The 19,834-nt window shown below is 42.0% G+C and overlaps 1 protein-coding gene and 1 long non-coding RNA gene across 2 annotated transcripts; one reads left to right on the top strand and one right to left on the bottom strand.

The window, feature by feature from the left end:
• LOC147753973 (uncharacterized) lies at positions 1 to 18,589 on the bottom strand. The gene is made up of 3 exons (XR_015311375.1): positions 18,503 to 18,589; positions 972 to 1,226; positions 1 to 216 (listed from the first exon to the last, which is right to left on the bottom strand). It is a non-coding gene; the product is annotated as an uncharacterized LOC147753973 (long non-coding RNA).
• Positions 10,094 to 17,478, top strand: LOC111261106 (uncharacterized). Its single transcript, XM_022834364.2, has 4 exons — positions 10,094 to 12,883; positions 13,273 to 13,429; positions 15,703 to 15,854; positions 16,084 to 17,478. The coding sequence occupies exons 1-4, from the start codon at positions 10,166 to 10,168 to the stop codon at positions 17,185 to 17,187; spliced, it is 4,131 nt and encodes a 1,376-aa protein (XP_022690099.1). The 5' UTR covers positions 10,094 to 10,165; the 3' UTR covers positions 17,188 to 17,478.
• Positions 18,590 to 19,834: the final 1,245 nt, after the last annotated feature.

The raw sequence follows: 19,834 nt of genomic DNA, 5'->3' as shown, positions 1-19,834 counted from the left end.
TCGAACCTCAAGCCTCGCTCTTCGTAAAAACAGGCACAAAATGTTGATGGTAGCATCATGCAGGTGTTGTTGAGAAGGAGATAGTCCACTTAATATTTCAAATGTAATACGTCTATAAAATCTGAGGGATGAATGTGTTGGGCACAGAAAGCAGGGGCAATGCTTAAGCTGAGGAATCAGTATAATAGCGGTTCCAGACTCGGTGAAACACAAAGCCTAAAAGGACAAATATACGTATAGTAGTACGGTCATATATATATATATATATATATAGTATAACTTACGACCCTAGTCACTAAAAGTTGGATAGAGTATCCACTGTAGAAGTGATATTTGTGTAAAATTGCTTTTCTAAACAAGTTCATTTCTAACTGCCATTCACGGATACTGGGCTTCATCTCTCGATAATCATGCGGATGTATCGGGTTTTGATCAGTATCTTTCATCCAAGTGAAATAGTACGCGCTACATTCACATTTTACCTTGTGTCTGATTTGGCATTGGAATCTGTTTTAATTCTATTTCAACTACAGACAATTCAGGCGAAGGTAGAAGGAAATGAGCCACTTCATTTTGAAAGCCTCTAAAATCTAATGTACGAAGAAAGCATTGATTGATAGTTCTGTCATTTGGCTATCATGTCGCTATTAGGTAATCAGTATGTTACGTTTCACAGATTCACATGAAAATATGTATTTATTTAATCTAACGTCTTAGTGAGTTGTTAAGATAGGCAATTATTCGGTATATTGATCACTATTTCAAGCCAAAGTATCAATTTGTTGTTGCCTTTTTTCTAATTATAAATAACCTACGTAGATTGGTGAAGAAATACGTGTCGTCATCACCCTAACGGGTTCAGTTAGTATTGTTGGTGGTATGAAGTTGGGTACCTGTTAATATTAGTAGGGTATCAATAAAAAAGAAAACGGTTCAGAGAACACGGCGATGATTTTCGAACAAAAACTTACGGGGGTGCCTATCGCGATAAAGGTTGCCTGCGTGCCACATTTGACGAAACTCTGCTGGCCATGACTTCTAAGCAAGCTCGCCCTGTCTTGTACTCGTAGATATTTTTGGCTAATTGTTTTCACTACACTCTGTTCAAGCCGGCCCTTCTCGACCTCGGCATTCTGATGCTTAGTTCTGGAGTCTTTTTGAAGAATCCACAGAGCTAATCGTCGCTGACAGAATTGTTGCTTGTCCATATTTTTGGTGCTATTTACCTACGAGATAAAGAAAAAGCCAAGCTTATATTGTTTGAATCAAACTATCTAACCTATACGAGACTGAACCTTGGGCTTTATATTTATAGTACACAGCACGTACCTTGTCCCCCTGAAGCACGGGTGTTTCAACCTGAGAGGTTTTCCTAATAAACTCTCTGAATCATGCGTTGTCGCAGTGCTTCACTATTTGAACGATGACTAAAATTATCATATCATTTTCTTATTAAGTCATAGAACTCGATATGCCTGACGTGACGGTTTCACTACAGTCAGTAGACTAAAATATCGGTAAACTGTATAAATAAAAAATGGTAAATAAAATATGGAAGGTGTCAGCAAGATTGGCTCGCGGTTGGCTGGAGCAGCATTTGTGGGCTCGTTGTTCCGCAGAATTAGTCATAGAGACACAGTAACCAGAGTTATAGGAAATAAGTTATAGAGAGCAAAAAACAAGAAGAGCTCGACATTTTAGATCTGTAACGGCAAGCGTACCAAACTAAGTCAAGTGTCTTAGAAAAAGTGGCTTAAATGCTTAACTCATTTGTGGATTATTACATATGATATTAGAAAAAAAGACTGGAGTGCGATGGTTGTGTCGCATGTACGCACCGCTGAAACGGTGTGCCCAATAGCTCTACTTACGGCTATTTCAACTTATGTTAATCCCATATTTAAAACAAAGCTCAGTTTTTCAAGAAAAAGTATAAACCTGGCAAAGTGAAATATGTATTACGGCAAACTGAAAGAACACTCGGTCCGGCTGATATGAAAATCACGATATATTACCGGATGATAGGTAAACAACTATAAAAATCATTATTTACAGCGAAAGGAAAAATGCATTCTGATAATCAATTCAGTCCTACTGTGTGACATTATATAGCTTCCGGCGGACATGTTCGCGGTGTTTCGATCCAGGCCCGTGTCCTTGCAGCTTGCCTTTCCCCACATGTACCAAATGGCCTATGCAACAGAAAACCTACGACAAAAAACCATATTGACTCCAGAGATAATCAGTGCCGTCGAAAAATACATTTCTTACGCTTGTCTCGATAGATTCGTTAGTGAAGAGACCTAATGTGGGTACGGCCACTACGTTACGGATTGTTCACGGAAACTTCAGATAGGTTATAGAAATGGGACAAATTTCTTTTGAGCTAATAAATAGGTGTATGTATTCACGTAAGGCTCAACCGTCGAAAGGATCGCTAACTTGTTTAGCGATCCTTTCACAGTATATTTGCTCTTTGGGAGATTGGACAAAGAGAAACTTTTTCGGTTAACATTCACGTATTGAGCGATGTATCCAGTGAAAGAAACGCTAAGCCATCGTACCACTTCCAAGAACGCAGTTCTTTTTTTTAATTATAAGTTTTGTCCGCGTGTTCTTCAAACTATTGTGCAAAGTTGGCTGGGCGAAAGTCTTAATTCCTCCATTGTAATGGCGCAAAGTGCAGGACTAGCTACTCGAGGCGTATTCTGACGTGGGTACATATTGCGGCCGAACAGCCTAAAATTGGGCTTGTTTGTCTACTCTATATGGAGCATAATAGAGCAAGAGTCAATCACTTTTTGTCATCGTCAACTGATTAGCAAATGCCTTTATCTTAAGCATGCCTGTAAAATTGTAAAGAGAGCATCTGAAGTGAGACTATGATTGGTTCCTGTCCTGAATCGAAGATATAATCGTGGTGAATGGTGGTTACGCTAAGTAGATATGGATGTAAAAAAGACAGTTCTAACATGTGCAAATTCAGCAAAAAAAATATGCCAAATGGCCAGATTAAGTTTTCGGCTGCTCTTTTTTTTTTTGCGAATCGATGCTTCGTCTAATCATGAAAAAGTGTTTAGTATTTAGTTTTTATAGGGGCAATTGTAGGCAGATAAGACATTTACCTACGTTACGGAAGTCACGTTTGCTAGATATATACAATATCTTTTGATAAATACAAAGCTACTTCAATTATTCAAAGGCTTCTATTGCCTTTCGCTGAAAACAAAATCGTCACCGATACTGCTTCCTTGTGGGAGACTTTTCTTTCAACTAAAATAGCGCGCAAAACTAATTCGCATCCTAATTCAGCTCTAATTCTCCGATAGTAAAAGCTAAAAGTCATGACCCTTCGTTAGCAGTCAAGTTCTATTGCATGCAGAAGAACTAGGTTGATGGATTCGAGCTTATTCGATGGTGAGCTTATTGGCAGTATGGAAAGGTCTTGTAGTTGTAGGAACGGGTTTAGCATAATGTTGACGTAGCCTTTATGAGGAGCACAGTCGTGTGCTTGCTTTTGCCATGATCTTTGAGTTAACCCTACAGACTGCTTCAGCACCTCTATTGCTTATAATCAAGAGTCGCTTCGCATTTAGTTAAAATACCATGGATGAGGCTAGTATATCATACACATTAGGCGGTAATCAGGTTGTCAACCTAACGTTGTTTACGTGGCGGGGCAGCCACCATGCTTTACCCATATATTCGTCTAGGGTTAGCCAGTGCCTAGGGGTCTGCATATATATTGCATTTCAGTAAGTGATATAGATTGCGGCCGTCGTGCGTGCATGCATGCATGCATACGGTGCCATTGCAGCGTTGTATCCCATTATGGGCAATGTTATTCAGTTTACTCTTCTTGTTTGCGCTCAGGAAGAAGGATGACGTTTATATAATATTGGGTGCTGCGCCGGCGGCTCGATCAGCTCGTTTATTCTGAAAACGGCTACGTGTAGGACCTTCTTGACTGTCTCAATCCTAGCGCTCGACGCAATAGTGTACCTTGCGTATGGCAATAGTCAGTGTGTAGCTATCCTTGACATCCATAGCGTATCGTTATTCTTTTGGAAAGTTGGCTGAATACGTGCAGTTCCTGAGCAGCTTGACGATGTTGCTAGAACCTGTGAGACAAATTCACCTGTTCCTACCTCTAGCCATTTGATCGAATTTCGGGCGAAATATAAACGGGGATCGTGACACAACTGTGTCATTGTGAACGCTCGAGACTATCTAACCGCCATTTTTCCCTTATGTCGTGCTGCGCGTCATAGCGCAAGCCCGGAAAATAACCACAAAGACACACAGGCACCTGCTAAACACACACAGCTACGAAACGCTAACACACTTGAATATTAAAATACGCCTGTAGCAACCAATACGCTTTCTTTCAGAAATACAGACTCACACAGGCTTACGCGGAGTCGTACGTACGCAGAGCGACCCCAGGCAAACCATTACAGAAGCTGCATCCGGCGGACGTTAAACGAGCGCAGTCGTCGTATACGTCTTAGTCACAGTAAGCATTAGCTCGGAATTAGCTCAGCGGCCGGATAAAGGAATAGTAGCTAGCTTTAGTTTATGAAGGATCAAGACAGACAGATAGGCTCATTCCAGCCCATGGAGACATTCGTTATTTTCATGTTTCCTTAGTCGCCTCGGCCGCGGTAGGCTGAGCTATCGACTTTAAGACGCCGGCCTGTGTCAGCCTGCTGCCCACGGCATCATAATCATACGGTTGGCAACGGTCTTTTGCTGGCAAGACTGACAAGGATTTACGCGGCACGAGGGGGTCGCTCGGCTAATTTACACTGTAGTTGTTTGTGTATGAGAATTAAAAGCCAAGTTGGGAGGAATCGCGTTAGTGTTGTTGTTATCTTACCCGTACACTCGCAACTTGTAATAACGATAACGAACAAGGAGACAGACAAGAAAATAAGGAGGACGGAGTGATACATGGAACATAATTAACAAACGGGCTAAGCGAAGACCTATATCCTCCCGTAAAAAATGCTACCCGAGTATGTATGCGCGTAACCGTGCTTACAAATAGGTCTAAGAACTTACTTAGTGATCGAGCAGAAGTTGAACGATGACGACGAGGCAGGGTTCTGTCGTGCTTTTGCTAGCCGCTGGCGTCTGGGCTTCGTTGGTGACCTCGCTTAGCAATGCGTACCCCCTATTTGATAGAACCACTCCAACAGAGGAGAGAAACGGTACTGTGACCCTGGATGCCAACGATTTTCATCGACTGATAAACACGCTAGTTGATACTGTGGAATATTTGAAACGATCAGGAACAAAATGTTGCCAAGGCTGCCAGCCACAGCCACTGATGATACCATGGATGGCTGTTCCGTTGTTGCCTATGAATCAGCCCTGGTACGCGGTTCAGTCGTACAACAGTGAATTTAATGGACTATCTTATGTTGCTTATCCACCAATTTCCCCACAGTTTGCCTTCAGTGCACAAAATGGGACGCTATACAGTTCGAAAGGACGTTGGGTTTATCCCTGGCCTCAGAGACTCTGTCCATGCCAGGGGTCAACTCAACAACAGTCTGTTACTTACAGTCCACTTCTTCGGGTAATGCCTTATCCCGAAGCCGTTCAGCAGGCTACGCATATCCAGGGCATAGATGTAGGACAAGATCGAGCTGTACAAGGAAAAGTAGATTTAGTTATTGGCACGAATGCTACGTCTGCTCCGCCAACTCCATATGATATCTTACACGTAACTACATATGAACCTGGGGCTGCTATACCAACGGACATTGCGTTTACCAAAATCGTCGAAACGACTATGTTACCCCACTCAGAGCCTACCGGTCTTGAATATGATGTCGAAACGGCAGAATCAATTGACGTAACTAAGAATGTACAAAACAACAACCAAATAGATATGTCTAGTATAGGTGCATCGACCTGGAGACAACAAACTGACCTGGGCAGTACCACCGAATCTAGTTTTATGGTCCTATCCGAGCATCCTGAAACCGAATCGCCTGCTACAGAGCACGTTATTTTTAGCGAATCCTTTGCTTCGAAAGGGATTACTCAAAATGAATTTCTAGTGGCTTATACAAAGCCGCCGGTTGAATCATTTACGGCGGTAATCTATGAAACGACAACACCATCACAACTAGTTTATACGGAAAGTTTGTCGTTGGTTAACATCGAAGAAGCCAGCGAACAGCTTCTTTACACAGAAACCCAGCCACAACCTGCTTCGACGGAGCGTGTTGAAGTGCTAACCGTTACCGAAGCTATATTCACTGTACCATCTGAAGAAACCATTTCAAGCGAAACTGATGTGTATACCACGGTAGCTGGATACGAAGCGGCTGAATCCACTGAAATGACCATTTTCGATGGGATTCATTGGACAGCCACGAGTGAAAAATCTCAGAATGAAAATGCTTATATCGTCGCTATATCCGAAGCTTCTTCTAGAATTTCAAAACCACAAGTAATTGCAATTGCAGAGCGACCTCGTTTTTCCACAGAGATGATCGACGCCGAAGTGCAGTACTCTGGGCCTACGACGGAACTGTACGAAATGGAAACTTCTCAAATTCAGATTGCCATGCTATCGACGACTCCTCCACCTGCTGCGCCGCTTGCGACTGAAGTCTTTCACGGTGAAACCGAAGTATATGAATATAAGGTAGAAGCTACTGAACCACGGATCACAGAAAAGGATCATACCGTAGTGCTATACACGGATTCAGTGACGGACGTGCTTGACATGAAGACTATCCATGGTACTATCCCGATAGAACGTACCACCAAGCTGCCGCCTATGGATGCCTTAACAGAAATAGTCGACAAAGAGGCTGAAGTATATGCGACGACCACGACGAAAATATTCGTAACGACCACTGAACAACCTGAAACATTGCTCACCGAAGTTGTCACCGCGACATACACAACAGATGTTCTGAGGACCGTGATGGACCTCGTACAACCCGTAGAAGTAACAACCGGCATCACTCCAGAGCAACTAAGTGAGGTGTTTAGCACGGAATGGACCGTAACGGAATCTAACACGGAGTTCATACACAGCTCGGAGGCTCATATGAAAAACGTGATAGAGCACATAAAACTGTATCGAGAAACAGCACAACTGGACGCTGAGGAAACGCCTACAGCTTCAAGAACGGATGATGAAGCCAAATACTTCACAACGTCATCAATAGCGCTGGAAGAAATCACCACCGAAGCAGCCGTGGAAGCGCTGCCCTCAACGAATATCGTATCTGAAATGGTCGCTACAGAGGTGATCTTTACCGTCACGTCGGAAATACCTTCTGCCGCCGACAGTGCAGATACGGTTGAAGTCACAGAAGTGGGCGAAAAGCTGGCTAGCGTGATGGTTTCTACAACAAGCGGCCCCAAAGTCAGTACCGCCGACATCGAAATCGAGAGCGACCATTCGGTCTCCACAGAAATTGTAACAGCAGAAACTGTTGCGTCTGTACCTCTGTGGTTGAATAGGACATCAGTCAGACACCCGATGCGGAACAACATAGTCCCTATTGAGCTAATGCTCACAGCATCCGAAACGCCAAAGACAGACGCGGATAGATTGCAATTGATAGGTGCATCATTTAGTTCGGATAATATATCCAATACGGTTGAGTCTTTCGGATATGATACGGTGCCGCACGTAAGTAGTATTATTCAATAGTAGGCTCAAAGCTAACGTTGTTTCGATGATGCCATTGTTGCTTGCTTTTCAAACTAGGTTTTTACTGGTTGGGAGCGCGATGTTGTAAAGTATGCGAGTTAGGCATCTGTAGTGATACAGGTACCTGTCGTCGAAACTAACTACCAATTGCTACTTCTCCTTGAAATGTAAATTGTAAACATATAGAAACAGCCCGCTAAGTTACCGTATTTTAACAATTCTATCTAAACCTTATCCTGATCCAAACTGATCTCGTCCATTTACAGAAGGCCTAAGACGTGCATTTTCAGGATAAGCTTTGAAGCATATTACTGAATTGAATAACAGCTTCATTTACAAAAAAAAAAAAAAAAGTAGTATGCGATATTAAACGTATCAAAATCTTCTTCAAGGAAACAATAATAATTTGATTTTATGTAATTATTTGTTTGTAACATGTTAAATCAGGTGCCGTTTTATTCACGGTGTTATTTAGCACTAATGTCTGCTGAGAAAAAATCAAAAAGCCACTTAAATCCACGTAAAAGGCATAGATTCCTTATTTTACTTGATTTCTGGGTAAGATACATGTTATCAGCCGCGTGAGTACATGATCGCATTTTAATCTACAGAGATTCTCATTTCTCATGTAATCCTATACAGATAAAAGAGTAATTTGCCGTCTTTATCACAGCTAACAAGCATTTTTCCGCTCTACACTCTATTTTAATAAAAAAAAAGAGAGAGCGAGAAAGATATCGTCATCATTTGAGGTTCTCTATAAACCTTTTTCGCTATAACGAATAAGCGATAAACAGAATCCCATAGCTAAAATAGAGAAATCCAAGGTTTATTGCAAACGGAAATCTCGTACGTATTTCTAAAAGACAATACGAAATTGTAATAGCAGGCAACCACTATTTCAAATAGCTAGTAAAACGTCATGGCCTTATGGACGAGGCTGTATTCAATAAATGGATAGATTAATATATATATACCACTGTATTGTTGTAGAAATAATAATCAGTGTTGGCAGGGGCTTTTGAAATGCAGTTTTGTCGTTGTACGATGCTTTGCGCATAACCATAAAAAGCCCCAGTGGAGAGTGTTTGTTCTTCAAGTGCAAAAAAAAGCCGCTTTCTAGACCGATTCCACATAAATTCTCACGTCCTGAGTGCATATGGCTTAGTATCGCTAGGGTCTCTCTTAGCGTTACCGTGATAGCTTAGGTGGTAACATGCATGCATGCTAATGTTACGGGTACGTTACGATCTAGGTTCAAACCCGGGTATAAATAGACTTTTTTTTGTGCTGGGTGCCAACCATCCGATGGAATGCTAACATCGATATCGGACGTAAAACTCAAAACTTAGCAAATTATTCTATTCGGGATGTGCTTACTCGCATGTTACCCAGTTTTGTCTAGCTTGTAACGGTTTGGCTGGGTCTATGGTCCATGGAAATGTCCTTCTGGTCGTAGCCTCAAGACTACCTTCAATGAAAATCATGAATGCTAAGGTTCGCTTTGTAGAGTTCTAACTGGCTGTACTAGTTTTAACTGCATAGCCTCGAATACTCTTGTTGAAGTAATCGTATCGAAACGATAAACGATTCTTTTAATAGCTAACCTCGATTGGCATACAAGTAACTTAATGTTGCCGATTTTCTTGTTTTTAGTACTCGGTAGTTCGGGCTCTTATAACACCGTCACCGCAATCACAGTTCGTCATTTGGAGTCCCGCTAGTTCCGTTCAGCCCATTCAGGACCTCACATGGACTGATGATATCTCACGGTTCACCATTGGAGCCACTCTGACTAAGCCATTATCATCATACAGTTCTGGTTCTCGGGAGTTACTTAGAACGTATACTGTGCCGGCCGAACCGATGACACTTTTGTCAGAGCAGTGGACGCCTTCTGGAGAGATCCACGCCTCATATGCTCAGACTATTCCAGGGGAGTCCGTTTCCGATGATAGTGAAAGTAACGTGTCGCAAGACGAAGTTAACATTGATCTTGCCTATCCTAACCATATACGACAAGGGGTAAGCCCCCCCATGGACAACTTTGCCAGTGTGGAGGAAGTTACTTTTATTCCGTATATAGAGAAACAGAGCTGGCATCAGTATCCTGTTCAAAGACAACCCTCCTCAATTCCAGTAGAAACGGTGAATTTCGACCCAATCGACATGAGAACCCCGCCTGAGGCTCCAACTGAGACCCGTACATTGGAGATGGACATAGTTCATCCGAACGAAGTGGCGTATACTCCAAGTCCTCAGGCAGATGCCACGGATTATGAAATCGAGAGGGAAACAATTGAGAACAAAAAGCTACAGACTGTTCCGGCGTACATCGAAGTCGATCTACCTGGAGCTGTTTCTTCGACTGATTTCATAAATATTAATAGTTCTGATGCTGATCGAACAGAACTTGAAGCACCTGTTCGCCACGCTTACTCTGAGTCTGTAGTTGGAGAAGACTTCACGGCTACGAGTATGCCATTTGTCAGTGCAGTTACAACAGCTAATAATAACCTCGGCATCGAAGCAAGCACCGTAGCAGAGATGTCAACTGAGGTAGCTAACGTTGACGAGCTCTTTAGCACTAAACATGTGGAAGTTTACTCTGTTGACACGACGCCAGAATCATTTGCAGCTGTCGGAATCACAGAGACGCAGACGGTTCCAACGAGATATGGAAGAGAAACAAGTAGCGCTCTAACCTCCATCGAAGTGTTTGATACTGATATGATAAGTAGGTTAAACTTAAGCAAAGTAACACCAAACGAGTCCATTGCAGGTTTTCCTACTGTTACGGTGACAACGGACTGGGTGGACGCAGGTTCTACCGATAAGCTGGAAAATTCTACCAAAAACATTAGTCAGAAGTCATCAACAGAGGTCGTTCAGGCTGATGCAATAGTTTCTGCCCCGTTCTCCACCATTAAAGAAATGCCTCTTTCTACAGCCGAAGATGCAGTGATGCATTTAAGGAGCCACTTCTACGCTGAAAATTTGCAAAGGTCCGCAGAAGATCTGAAAGAGGAAAAAACCATTGATACTTTAGAACTAGATAATAGTAACCAATTTGACGATTTAGGTGTAAGATCTGCTGAAGAAGTAGATACATCAACGGAAGTTACCACAAAAGCCCACTCAGTCACGGTGAGTCCCTTCGCAATAGCAGACAGCGTCAATCAATCATTTGATTTTTCTCTAGGCCAAGTACCGGAGAGTAGTCCTAGTCCAGATTGGCTAACAGCATTTATCACTGTTATGAGGACAACCACTCCGGCAACTGAGGCTTCAAGCCTAGAACAGATCAGTTATCGAACACCGACAGCAAACAAAGATTTGACCCAAGTGATGAATGATTATGATTATGAGGATCAAACCGTTGATAATTCATCTACAATGGATTTCACTACAACAGATTCGTCGGAAACTGAGGAATCTTTATGGCATATGGAAAGTTACGAAGACTATATGCAGCCAATCGCAATGGCAACACTCGAATCGAGCGCTAGAGATGAAAGTTCCGAAGTTCGAGTAGCTTCAACTGACAAAGCGTACCTTACGTATGAGCAAAACTATCCGGCCAAGATAGAAAAGAACACAAGTGAGAACAGCAATACTGTTACTGCCAAAATTGTAGTCACCCCTGAAGTAAAAGAGATCCCCGAGCCAGCTGTGCCTACAGATCAAAGAGATTCTTTAGCAGCATACACCATGCCTACGAACACAAAACTTACTCCCCGAGGAATACCTGTCGATAGCAAGACTGAAACACCCATTCCAACAAGCAATGGCATGGCAATAGTTGATGAGACAGAGGTAATCAGTACAAGTGAAGACAGGCCAAGCAGTTCTACGCAGTTTCCGATATATCTAGGAGCAGAGTATGCGAGTACAACAATGTTCCCCGAAAAAGCCTCAGATCAAGGTACCATCGCATCTATAGATATGAATTACAGTGGACGAGATCGGACGGAGGCTGAATATTCGGGACAAACAATATCAAGTGAACTGCATGGTTCAAGAGATATTCGTACTGAAAGTACAATGACAGAATTCGGTGAGGTTGACTACAGAGGGTTTACCGATAAACCCGATGAGTCGTTCGCTTTTAGCTCTGCGCTGCAGCCTACACATAAGACACAATCGGATACCACCGTGAAGGCCAGCTCTTCGTCAGACGTTGAGTTCCTTTTGGACGGGATCGGCTCACCTCAACCAAGAAGCTCGATCGAAGAAACACGACCAAAGGAACAGGAAAGTCTACCTGCAAAGATTGATTACTCAGACGAGAAAGAGCCACTCGCTTCAAATACGGTAGCGACTGAGATAGTGCCAAAAATAACTGATAGAGTTCAGTCGCAACCTTCGTACATTGAAGCTGAAAACACGTTGACCTTAACGGATTCTTCTATTCATCAAGAAGAATGGGTGAAGTCACATCGAATAACGACGCGCACTTGGCAAGAATCAACATCCGCTAAAAATATACCTTCTGAGTCCTTTACAAGCATCACGGAGTCAACTGCATTAACTGATGGCGTGCCTACCTTAGATATGTTCCTACCAATGAGTGATCACAAAATAGGAGTTAGCAGCGAATTGCAAATACTAAGACCCAAGCTTATAGAATTAAAGCCAACGACTGGTACTATCAATAGATCAGAGTGGCCACTCCTCGGCGCCGTTACTGCGCAGTCAAGTGTCGAGGTCGATAATGAGTTCTATCAAACATCAAGCGAATCGCTCTACGGATTAGAACTGCGTGACAGACCGTCAGATGTCGATCGCAGCGCTCTCTCCACGGATTCAAGCGCGCAATCTCCCTTATACGATGTAATAACGGAAGTAACTCAAATTTATAAAAATACTTCCTTAAGAAATACTAGCACCGAAAATGAGCAGCAGGCTATTGAGGAACGCCAAGCGCAGCTTGCAACTTCGTTGAATATTAACCAAGAAATGTACGAGGTTACATCAAATGGAATTGGAATAGATGGTGCTGATAGCACCGTCATCGGTGATTCGTCAACGAACCCGCCCCACAATAGATATATGTCGTCAAGTTCAGTCCAATCTTATGGATCTAACGACGATATGGGGCTTCCAGAGCGAGATGGTAAATTACCAATAGAAAATGCGGACTATGCTATCTCGATGACTGGCTTGCCTAGGCTTGAAAATGCCGTGCTCTATAGGGTACGTCTTTAACTGTATTCAAAAACTTTAAAAAAAAACAACTATATTTGCCTTGAGCTTTGTAATTGCTACACGTATGTGAAGTAATCGTGGCGGTAATATCTATTGGAGGCAAAAAAGACTGTGCCATGGACAATCGAATAACTACACCTCTTATGTCTTTGATATGAGAGCTCCGACAGATATTTGTATCAAGAGTAGTTAAGATTAATTATAATCTATGTATCACTAGCAGAAAAAAACAGTATAATGAAGAACAATCGATGTTAATTAGCGATCAAACAAGAAATGAGAGAACGTTGTTTTTACGCGTTGCGATCCAACAACGTCGACGAGTTGATACAACCAAATTGGGAAAAATAATAACGAGCAATAATACAAAATTACAGTCGACAACTGGGCCTGTGCAGCGAGCAGATCGTAAGTTAGTAATTTCAAACATCAAGCCCACTACTTCGTTAACACTACAAAGGTCTGTAGAGGAAAATACCCCAGACGCGGCGTTGCAGATAGCCCAGGTCGAGCCTGCTACAGTTGAGCCATTTGGTAAGTCACAGAAAACAGGCATTTAAGTGAAACAGACTGTAAGGCAAAGTTGTTCAAGGCAAGAAAACCTTTCTTCCAAATCCTGGAAATTACTTTTTTTTTTTTTTTTAGATATTGAGGGTGTATCTCGTTAAAAGTCTAAACCCGTTGGACTTATCAGGTAAACCTCACTGAGCTATTAACCTTAATAATAGCGCTCCAGTTCATTTAATTTCTTACCTTTCTTATTTTTTGACTATTTATGTCTGGTTGTGATTTTTACCAACACTGAGATTTGAGCCGGCGAGGCTGCATGTTCATTAGCTAGCGGTTACCGTAGCAACGCGCTACAGACCGACCCCATAAGGCACCGAAAAGGTATAACGTCTAATTTCGACAAGTATTATCATATCTATATGAGGTTACGATGCCGCATCAACTGGAGGCTGCATTCGCTAGTATTTTAAAGACACGCGTCTAGCTCATATAATGAAATGACCTGATAAAGCGGTAAGAAGTGTAAGGTCTATGTGCCTTGGTATTTGTAATATATTAAATTCAGGCCTTTTGCAGAGAAAACTTCGTGTACTACTGAACCCAAAAAATACCTGGCTTAGGTTGACAAAAGGCCGGCAAAGGCCTGGTCATAATCAGGCTTGTGGTGCGGCACTTACCTGTCCATCTGTTAATCACGGATCAAACTTCAGAGCATTCACACGTACGCTTTCTATTTGGCAAGAACTTCAAAGTAGGTGGTTGTCGTCGGCGTTTCTTTTTTTAGAAAACGAATATGGAGTACCGAATAAGGTGCATCGTATTCTTTGTTAAGTGCTTGTGTAGTGGCAACGCTACAGAAGGCTTTTGAAGACAGCGAGTACAGAAGAAGACGCGAAAAAGTATACATCATGCTGAAGAATCGTCGTGTCTCGTCCTTACAAAACTCGCTATAGAAATTGCCAACTCGCATGATCCATGACAGCCTATCTTAAAAGATTACTTGAAGAAGGAAGCGTTCACAGCGAAAGCTGTGCCAAAGGATCTAGATTTCAAAACACCCGTCAACAATGATCTCAAAGAAACCCTAACGTACGTAAAGAAAAGTCGGATTTACTACCTGTCATTACAGGTAGTCAGATGTGAGTGAACGGGTATGAGCTGGAAAAGAAAAGCATAATCGCCAACTATGGTCTTTTAGGTGAGTTCACCCGAAGAAAGTAGTAAGATCCACGTGTGAAACGAAGCTCCTGTCCAAAGTCATTTTTAAGCCATAGAAGTGTGCACCGAGAATGCATGCCAGGCGGTTCTAGCATTACTAAAAAAAAAAAAAAAAAATTACCAAGGAGCTTTAAGATTGCGTGATACTACTACTGTACGTTAAAAATAAGCGGAAAAAACGTTATCGGCTGGAAAAATCCGGTGAAAATTTCTTTGAGATCATTTGGAAAATTAACACATCTACCGTTCGATAAAGCCATGAAAAATTCCGATTTGGCTGCCAGATGACTGGCTATGTTCGTCCAATGATCAAGTTGAGTCATATAATCCTAAAGTCATAGCAGCGTAGAGACATATAAGCCCGACATAAAATATGATTGGCCCATCGCTGTCCACAGAAACTTTTTAGTTTATTATTGAATTGTTACCACTTGGGTAAACGGTTCTCATTTGAGCCATAATCAATACCCACAATCACATTATCTATATATAATCTCCTTACTAGACACTAGATCTGTCAATATTTTTGCACCATGTTTCGAAATTAAGCAATTTTTTATGATTTTTTCGATAGAGAATATCACTGCGTTAAGATATAGAAATGTTGTTCGAGCATTGATTCAATTGAACCCATACAAAAATGCCTGATCGAATTAACACCTTATTAGTCACGGGCAACAAATGGAACAACATTACCCACCGTGTAATAATGGTATGTTGAACAAAAAAAAAAAAAAAAGTTTTATAAAATACGAATTATTTGTAAATGAGGACGATCAAACAAAAATGATCTTGCTCGATTTCACTTTCTTATACTTACGATATAGCTTGCGCTCTACGATAATTTTAAATTCTGTGAAATCTATTCGGTGTTCATTATTCTAAAGGGAAATACACGGCTAAACGACTGCTTATTTATTACAGTTCACTATCAAAATAATAATTAAACCTTGTCAACGAAGACACATATGAGTTTAATGAAGATTCAGTTGTTTTGACCTTGTCTGCCTTAGAAATCTAAGTACTTACCGAAAATCATAATTTTCACAATAAGACCATTTCGTTTAATGGCGATTTAGGTCCAGATGATGATGTTACCCTACCAATTCTTTCAAACGAATTTTATGACGCTGCCAATTATCCGCTGCCTCGCCGCGAAAACTTTTACACCACCGAACGCCTTCCACTGCCCAAAACAGACTTAGCAACGGGTGCAGGGCTCAACAACGAGGTAAGTCTATCGCTTTCAATAAAGGCCAACGATCATGACTGCGCAAAAATTTATTATTTGTCTATTATTTTTGAAGGGAGAAAAATTTTGTTGCAGTGTTCCGCGGGAGGTGCACATCGTAGTCGGGGTTTTCACTTTTAGGTGATGGCGTGAAAATTTTCCCGGCGGCACCTATCCACTGCCTGATCCACTGACTCATCTCTGAACCCATTGTTGTCCTGCATTTCAGGCTATAGTACCTGACAGACGAACCATAACGCCTTTCGTATCAAAATCAGTTGAAGAAAGCAATACGTTACCGCCTACTGAAGTGGCTTTCGATGAACGGATAGAAGAAGGCAAACAATGGTCTCGGTACCAAGACAGGCCAATAAGAGAACCCGACGAAGCGAGACTCGGTCTGATTGAGTCTGTCGTCGAAGCTAGTTCTCAGAACAAAGTTCTTCTTCGGGGTGCAGCTCCAAACAGTTGGCCACAGGCGTATTCCAGTACTGTTGCCCCAGACACGGATTCCAGAAGGGAATCAGCTGAAGAGTTCCTAGAGTATGACTTGGATGGAGAAGGTAAAAATAGTACGCCACAAAATAACGACAAGGCAAAAATTGTCATCGAGCAGTCCGTTCACCTTCCAGCAGTCAAAATGTTTGACGTGATTATCCCGCCCGTACAGACTGTCTCATCACTGAGGCAAAGCGGAGTTACAGTCTCTTCCGGAAAACCAGTGCCTCGTCAACATTGGCAGTCTGCCAAGAACGAAATTTTGCGTCACCTTAGCGAACTCGACGAGCATGTACGATTAGGACAAGCTAACATAACTGGTGAAACTTCACGTCTTGCTGCACACATGCTACGGAGGCACCTAGCTAATATGTCAGATACGTTACAGAATTCTGCTATTCCGCCAAGGCTCCACACGGACAACGAACGACAAAAACAATTTGATACAATCTATAGCAACCTCTCCCTCAGCATTCAAGGCTTGAATCTAACGTCCAATGACGCTGAACGCGCCGAGCGTCTCGTCGCCAGTGCTCGAGCTTCGATTCAGCTTGCTCGAGAGCTCATCTTAATCTTGGCCGACGGTTCCAACGACGCTGAATCTAGGATCGTAATTGAGCAAATTTTATCTTATGCACGTTTGATGTTACTTGAAGTCATTAACAGCATACGCGCGTCTTCGGATAAGTCCGCACTAGGTTTAGGACACGCCGATCTCCTTAGTTGGGAGTGGCTCCTTGGTCGAACATCCCGACGTCAATACGTGTTCTCTCGTGTATTTTCAGCAAAACCACACATTTTCGACGCGCAAATTTACCGCTCCGCGAATCAGTAACATCACAGACGCTATAGGCAGCGTACTAGGCATGATATGATTACTTGGTCAGGGGCCAGACAATCCTATAGACGTTACCATGTTACTGCTAATTTAAGACAACTACGAAATCATTCGAGATGGACGCAGAATTAGCACGAAAGATGTTATGGCGCTGTATAGAGAAAATACGTAAATGAATACCTGAAGCTGTTATATATTAGATGATAGAAAAGCTTTCATAGCGGCGACTGGATAGATTGACGATTAATAAACACATATATTTCGTCAATTACATGTTGCTCAAGTAAATCCGGATCATTCATTCTAGATAAGGTTGGCGCCGTTCAACTAGATCGGCGCTAACGAATTTCGGCAGGGAAGTTGTGTAGCCAAAATTTCATCAGTCTGTGTTCAGACATGGGGGCCTTAAATCTAAATTAGCAAGATATTGGAGTGTGTGTTACAATATATGCACATATGAGACAGAGAGCGGGAAGGGAGGGGGGCGGCAAATTAGAGTATGTATTTGCCGCAAAACTCAACCTGGTTGTGTGTTTTCCTTCTTCGAATTTACTAAAAGTATGTCTGGGACGACCTATTTTCAATGAATGGCACTTAAATTATCCGGAGCATGTACCACGCGAAAACTTTTCTATAGATAAAAATCAGATGAATGTCAGGTGGCTAGGAGGTGGGAGCTACGAAACTCTTAAGGTTTTTAGATCTAATTCATATGAAACTACATTCCTGTCGGCTGTCAGCTGGTCACGCGCGGATGTCGTGAGTAACCGCACTTCACCGCCATCGGACCAATATTAATAGATAATTTCCGTCAATGACGATAGAAGTAAGATTCTCAGTTCCTCTTCATTTGGATGCTGAAGGCAAACCATTTTACGCCACTAAGTATAGGTGTGATTATAATATATATGTGATTATAATATCTGCACAGATCGTAGATCAGGGGGACCTGAATTTGGCCTATTTGAGAACAATTTTATTCTGCTGCGATGGTCTTATGCCGCTCAGCTTAATTAGAGAAATATTAGAAGCATCTTTGATCGCATTTTATATGCTGCTATATTTATCGCAAGAAGATCTAAAATCGGCAGAAGCTACTGACGCGTATGATCTAGAATAATCGTTTTCTTCACAGCAAAATATAGTTTCAAAGGGGCATCTTTTACCCTCGGGCTGTAGCCATGAGTGTGGCAAATGTTCCGAGCGCTGTATGACTCAGAACAAATGACTGTTTTAAATCAGCTGCGATACAGCCGATTAAACTTACGTCTATTTGCCCAAAAATAAATTGGACATTTTTCAAACTACTTACGCGAGTTATATAACGTTGTCCTGTTTCCTCGGTAACGTTTGTAAGGAGCGTTGTTGCGCGGCCTCGTTAATTTAGGCACAGGCCTCATTTCTGCAGTCCTGTGCCGACGTTGCATTAAACACACAAACGACGATTACGATAATTTAGCAAATAGATGTTGGTACAAGAAACTTGAAAGGCTAGCCATAGAATTACAAAATTCGCGACACTGGAGAAACTCAGCCGCAGTGTGATCGAATTTTATCGCAGTGTATTTCTATTTTTGTAAATACGCTATGTTTATTTGATAAGTCAAAACAATAATCCATGTTACATGTAAACCTTAAACTTTGAAGAGTTTTTGTTCCACTTCTTTAAATGAGCGGCGCTATTTAGGTTTGTATTTTCTAGGCTAAGGTTACCACGTAAGGTAAACAAAAGTAAGGTTAACGCATTTTATCTAAGTCATTCCTCTTTTATTCTTGAGTAAAACTCAACTCGAATGTAGTCTATGGCGTATTATTCATGCTGATTTGATCGATTTCTGTGCAGTTATGATTGCTTTTGCCTTATAAACTACGTAAATTCATAGAATAGTATTACTGGCTTTCTTAAATTGGTGATGTTTTTAAAAATAGTATATCCCAAACAGTTGTAGATTTCAGCTGAGTTTCCCTACGACCATTTAGCCAGGTGCCTGAATCAAAAGATGTATGGCCAACTTAGCAGAGCTCGTCAAGCAAAACATCATCTGCGCTACTGCTTCTTGGATAGCCGACGGTACTGTTGAGTCGACAAACAACTTTGCACTCAAATCGAAGAAGAGTCGCGGTGTACAGGTTCGAAGAAATCCTAAAAAACACCCGCTTCAACGGCAATATGATATTACCTTCCGTAGCTGATTTACATCCGCCATTTCCTAGTTAAAAGATCGTATCACAATAGTCGTGCTGGCGTCACTAGCTAATGACGTAACATTGAGCGACATCTAGGTGGCAGCAGTCTGGATCGTTTACCTACGATGCCGAACGTACAACTCGGAACATAGTCGGCAATATCGAACCAACAGGATTTCCAGTCGTATAGATGAAAAAGTAACCACTGCGGTTTCGCAAAGTGTGATGAGGGAGCGAGTGTTATCGGTGATTGCCTTAATAGGTTTGGAAAAGCCGCTACGTTGTGTCCGAGTGGATGCTCACGAGCTGACTGTTTATAGCCTGAAATATCCAAAAGCTCGTCCAGAGGTACGATGAGAAGGGCCACAGAATGGCTACCTTCTTGCGAGACAGTCACACCGCACCGGCACACCGTTACTAAATACTGTCCGCCGGATTGAAACGATACTCGACGCGT

This window comes from Varroa jacobsoni, unplaced genomic scaffold, assembly GCF_002532875.2.
Source record: "Varroa jacobsoni isolate VJ856 unplaced genomic scaffold, vjacob_1.0 scaffold_60, whole genome shotgun sequence".
NCBI lineage: Eukaryota > Metazoa > Arthropoda > Arachnida > Mesostigmata > Varroidae > Varroa > Varroa jacobsoni.
The sequence above is the reverse complement of the archived record's forward strand: the minus strand, read 5'-3'. Positions and strand labels throughout refer to the sequence as shown.